The following is a 4,758-nucleotide window of genomic DNA, read 5'->3' as shown; positions in this document are numbered from 1 at the left end:
TTCGTCTTAGCTGCCTGTTTTCACAGCCGCTCCTTCGTCTTAGCTGCTTGTTTTCACAGCCGCTCCTTCATCTTAGCAGCCGCTCCTTCATCTTAGCTAGCTGTTTTCACAGCCGCTCCTTTGTCTGACCTGCCTGTTTTCACAGCCGCTCCTTCGTCTTAGCTGCCTGTTTTCACAGCCGCTCCTTCGTCTTAGCTGCCTGTTTTCACAGCCGCTCCTTCGTCTTTGCTGCCTGTTTTCACAGCCGCTCCTTCGTCTTAGCTTCTTGTTTTCACAGCCGCTCCTTCGTCTTAGCTGCCTGTTTTCACAGCCGCTCCTTCGTCTTAGCTGCCTATTTTCACAGCCGCTCCCACTCCTTCATGTCTGACCTGCCTGTTTTCACATTCGCTTGTTCATGCCTCAGAATCTCAAACAACTGATCTGTTTTTACGGTTTAGTTTTTCTAGATTTGTCTCATTTTATCCTGACCTGTCTCCATGAACCCAGGATTTTATGCTAAAGGACAAAATTTGAGAGGAAACAGGAAACGGTGTTAAAGAAAAAACAATTTTTAGGAGAATTTTTAGCGTAACAGTTAAAGTTCTTTCATTTTTAATTATTCACACGTTGTTGGATGTTCTCACCACTTGGTGAGCTGATGTGGAAATTTCAGTGTTGTTGTTAAAAACGTGGACCGGGCCTGGGTCGGTATTTTTGGTCAACCTTTGCTTTGATGTTTGATAGTCAGATGTTGGAAAATCCAAGTTGTCATTGAACGCAGCATCAAACTGATCCTTCTCTTTCCTCATGCTCCTGATGCTTTGTTTCAGACCAGTGTTTCCTTAACCAGTCGGTTCTGGTTCTGACCTGATGTTTGCTGGACACCAGTTTTATTACCATCTCCAGTTGGACTGTGATCCTAAAGGAACCAGAACCAGCAGGAGGATCAAACCTTTAGCAGGAGCTAACAAGGAGCTCTATGGTTTTTAGCTGGATCCATCTTCGGCCCTGAACCAGAACTGGAACCAGTTTGGTTGAAAATGCACAAAAGTGATCTGCTTTTTGCTTCAGGACCTTTCTTCTTGTCCAGATGTCAGATCTGTGGAGGCCTGAGATGTTTAGGAGAGATTGTTTAAGCTTCAACTGCCAGCAGATGTACTGGTTTCTGACAGTGATGGTCCTCCTCTGTGTACAGACTGGATTCATTATGGTCCTCGGGACCACGGCTCAGAACACCAGCTGTGGCTCAGATCACCTCCTGGTGCAGAACTTTTCACCAGTCTCCATTCCTTGAGTCAACAACTAATCTCCAAAACGTGCAGCTCAGAGAGTTTCATGCAGAGAACATGCTCTTCTGGAGTCTTCATGGCTGACGAGGTTTGCAGACGGCTGTGATGTGCAGTGAGAGAGGGGAGCAGGTGGAAGACGGCCTGAAGAGGTGGATGTAGTGAAGGAGGACTTACAGAGTTGGTGAGATGGAGGCAGATGTTCCACTGTGGAGAGACCTACAAGGAGAAGTTTCCTGTCTTCTTGCAGGGTTCACATTTTTTTATGCATTCTTTATTTTATTTCGTTACGTTTTGTAAAAACTGATCTGAAACCAGATCTGACACAGAACAGGTTCAGTGTCTAATCTGGGAGTCGTGAAGGTCACATCTTCCACCAGAAGCTTTTTTCTTCCGTTCTTTATGAAGACACGGAGTCCCTCGGGAAGGAGATGACTTCCTTCTTTCACTGTGGCGATGTGAACAGCTGCAGCTTCCTGTCTGACCTTTACTCACAGGAAGTTGTGGTTTCACTTCTGGTTCTGGACTCGTTGTCTGAAGTCCACCAGCCTCAACCTGCAGCTGATGACCAGAATCTCTGTTTGCAGGTTCCTGGGTGTGATGGTGGCGTTCGTCTGCGGAGGGCTGCTCTGCTTCCTGCTGACCATCGTCGTCCTCCGGAGGAGAGCCAGACCTTGTAAAGCGCCAGCTGAGGGAGCGTACGAGCTGGTGGAGGAGCAGGAAACTCCAGAGTAAAGCCAGCAGTGTGAAGACCTGAGGAGACGGAGAACGCTGGAGAACAACAAGGAGGTGGAGCGTTTCGATGTTCTGGAAGGAACATGGAGCTTCTCCTGACTCTAAAAACACCGTCGGCCTGATTTACGAGACAAACTTCTTTGTTTCAGTCTGTGTCCAGCTCTGCACACGCTACGCTAACATTCCTGTACATAAACACACGAAACCATTAATAAAGACCAAGAAAACACCCGGACTTTTTACAGACCCTGAGGATCCTCCGTGGGTTCTGCACTACGAGGAACAGCTGGAACAAACGACCTGAAACACAAAAACTGTTGATTTGATTAATCCGACGTTTTTCATCAACTGATGTCTGAGCGGACAGGACAGACGAGATAAACCAGCTCTAACCGGGACTCTTCAACCAAACACGTGTTTCTGCTTCTCCTAGACGATCTGGCTGATCCAGGAGGTCCAGATGTCCAACTCGTCAGTCCTGCAGCTGACCAACTGTTGGACAGAAACCTGCGTCCTCCCGGTGACATCATGTTGAAGACAGGAAGACAGCTTGTCCTGAAACATTTGACTCGGTTGTTCCTTTCACGTAAATCTAGCTCAGATTTATCGAGATGCAGTTCCTTTGGCGCCTGCCAGGTGCCGCTCTCAAACCCCCCGGACTCAAGAGACGAAGAAGAGAAGAACGATAAGCCCACAACACAAAGAGGCACAAAATGATCCCATCTACAAGACTACGTCCATCACAGGGACACCTGGACAGGTCTCCAGTCCATCACAGGGACACCTGGACAGGTCTCCAGTCCATCACAGGGACACCTGGACAGGTCTCCAGTCCATCACAGGGACACCTGGACAGGTTTCCAGTCCATCACAGGGACACCTGGACAGGTCTCCAGTCTATCACAGGGACACCTGGACAGGTCTCCAGTCCATCACAGGGACACCTGGACAGGTCTCCAGTCCATCACAGGGACACCTAGAGACAATTGAGCCACCAGCCAGTCTAACATACATGTTTTTGGTCTGTGGGAGAAAACCCGCGCAGCTCGGAGAGAACATGTGAACTTCACCCAGAAAGGCGGCAGCTCGACCATCTGAGCCACCGTGCCACCCAGGCACGAAATGATTCAATAAACGATTCAGACTTTAATGTTTCGTCGTGTTTGTAGAACATTTTTCTCAGAGTCTTTGTTTTATTTTGGGTCTTTCTGACTCAACTGAACTTTTGGAGGTTTGTCGAGTCGGACTCGTTAAAATCAGACTCGTTAAGAACAGCAGCTTTTTTAAACACGTTTTGTTCATGTTTTAGACATGTTTGTTGTTTGTTTTCAACATGTTTGTTTGTTTATTGTGTGGACTGCTGTTTATATTCATTTTTTTTCTTTTTGAGCATCAAAGCAGCTGAGATTTAATTTAGGAAACATAAAGTCTAAAAACATGTTTGTTTGTTTGTTTGTATTGTTTTGTTTGTTTTTTCTTTTGGTGCTGTTTGATGTAAAGTTAAGCTTTGATGTCCATCCATCCATTTTCTTTACCCGCTTCTTCCATTTTGGGTCACGGGGGTCACTGGTGTCCACGTCCAGTGATCACTGTGTGAGGGGCGGGGGACACCCTGGACAGGTCTCAAGTCCATCACAGGGACACCTGGACAGGTCTCAAGTCCATCACAGGGACACCTGGACAGGTCTCAAGTCCATCACAGGGACACACAGAGACAAACGAGACAAACAACCATTCACTCTCTCACTCACACCTAGGGACAATTTAAAGTTACCAATCAGCCTAACATGCATGTTTTTGGTCTGTGGGAGGAAACTGGAGCACCTGGAGAAAACCCACGCATGCACGGAGAGAACATGCAAACTCCACCCAGAAAGGCCCCTGGACCAGGATTTGAACCAGGGACCTGCTCGCTGAGAGGCAGCAGCTCTACCAGCTGCACCACCGTGCTGCCCTAAGCTTTGATGTGAACATTTCAAAGAAACAATTTTAAAACTTTAAAGTTTTTATTTTTCCTTTGAGGAGCAGATTTACCGTTGGTGTCTCAGATGGTTTCGGGGTAAATAAACCTGTTGTTGTTGTTTACGATGAGGAGACAACAGCCGACATGTGGAGTTCTCTGTTTCTGAGATTTGAAGGAGAACTGAACCCAGAGGATCTGGATCCATGACTGGTTTCGGTTTAATTAACGTCTGAACCCATGTTTGGTTCTGATGGTCCGCCTGCCTTCATGCAGATGTTTGCAGATGTTTACTCAGCTTTTCAGTTTTTCACTGGTTTTAGATTTTTGGGTTCCTCGTGGATCTGCTGCTTCAGCTGTTTTTGGAAAGAGCTGCTGGTTCCAAAGTTTTTAGGTCAGAACCGTTTTAGAACCTTCAGAACCGGATCAGTTGGTTCTGTTGATGAACACAAACTGGTCTGAGGCGGTAAATCTGCTCAGTCTCAAACTGAGCCAGGTTTTTTTTATTTTTTACAACTTCTGAGCTTCCTGAACTGAAACTGAACTGTTTTCAGTTTTATTTGTTGTTGTTGCTAAAATAAAAAACATTAAACTAAAAAATAAAAAACATTAAACTAAAATCCTGCAGGATTCAGTCGGCTCAGGTTGACCTTTGACCTTTTAGTTTTAGCAGAAATCTGCTGTCAATCATTTAGCAGATCGTTTCTAAACTGAACCTTTTGACTGAACAAAAAAGAGTTTGATTTATTAACAGCTGTTTCAACAGATTAACAACTGCTTCAGCACAGATTCAGCAGC

The 4,758-nt window shown here is 46.0% G+C and overlaps 1 protein-coding gene across 1 annotated transcript in view; it reads left to right on the top strand.

Annotated features, from left to right (window-relative positions):
* slco2b1 (solute carrier organic anion transporter family, member 2B1) overlaps window positions 1–2,793 on the top strand; it is a 37,503-nt gene extending 34,710 nt beyond the window's left edge. Inside the window, exon 15 of the mRNA XM_037687217.1 lies at window positions 1,853–2,793. Coding sequence (XP_037543145.1) covers window positions 1,853–2,000 — 148 coding nt within the window. The 3' untranslated portion in view covers window positions 2,001–2,793. The remainder of the gene's footprint in view (window positions 1–1,852) is intronic.
* Window positions 2,794–4,758: the final 1,965 nt, after the last annotated feature.

The sequence above is a fragment of the Nematolebias whitei genome, chromosome 14, assembly GCF_014905685.2.
Source record: "Nematolebias whitei isolate Nwh7 chromosome 14, NemWhi1, whole genome shotgun sequence".
In the NCBI taxonomy this organism is placed as follows: domain Eukaryota; kingdom Metazoa; phylum Chordata; class Actinopteri; order Cyprinodontiformes; family Rivulidae; genus Nematolebias; species Nematolebias whitei.
Note: the sequence above shows the minus strand (reverse complement) of the source record. Positions and strands in the feature narration are given on the sequence as shown.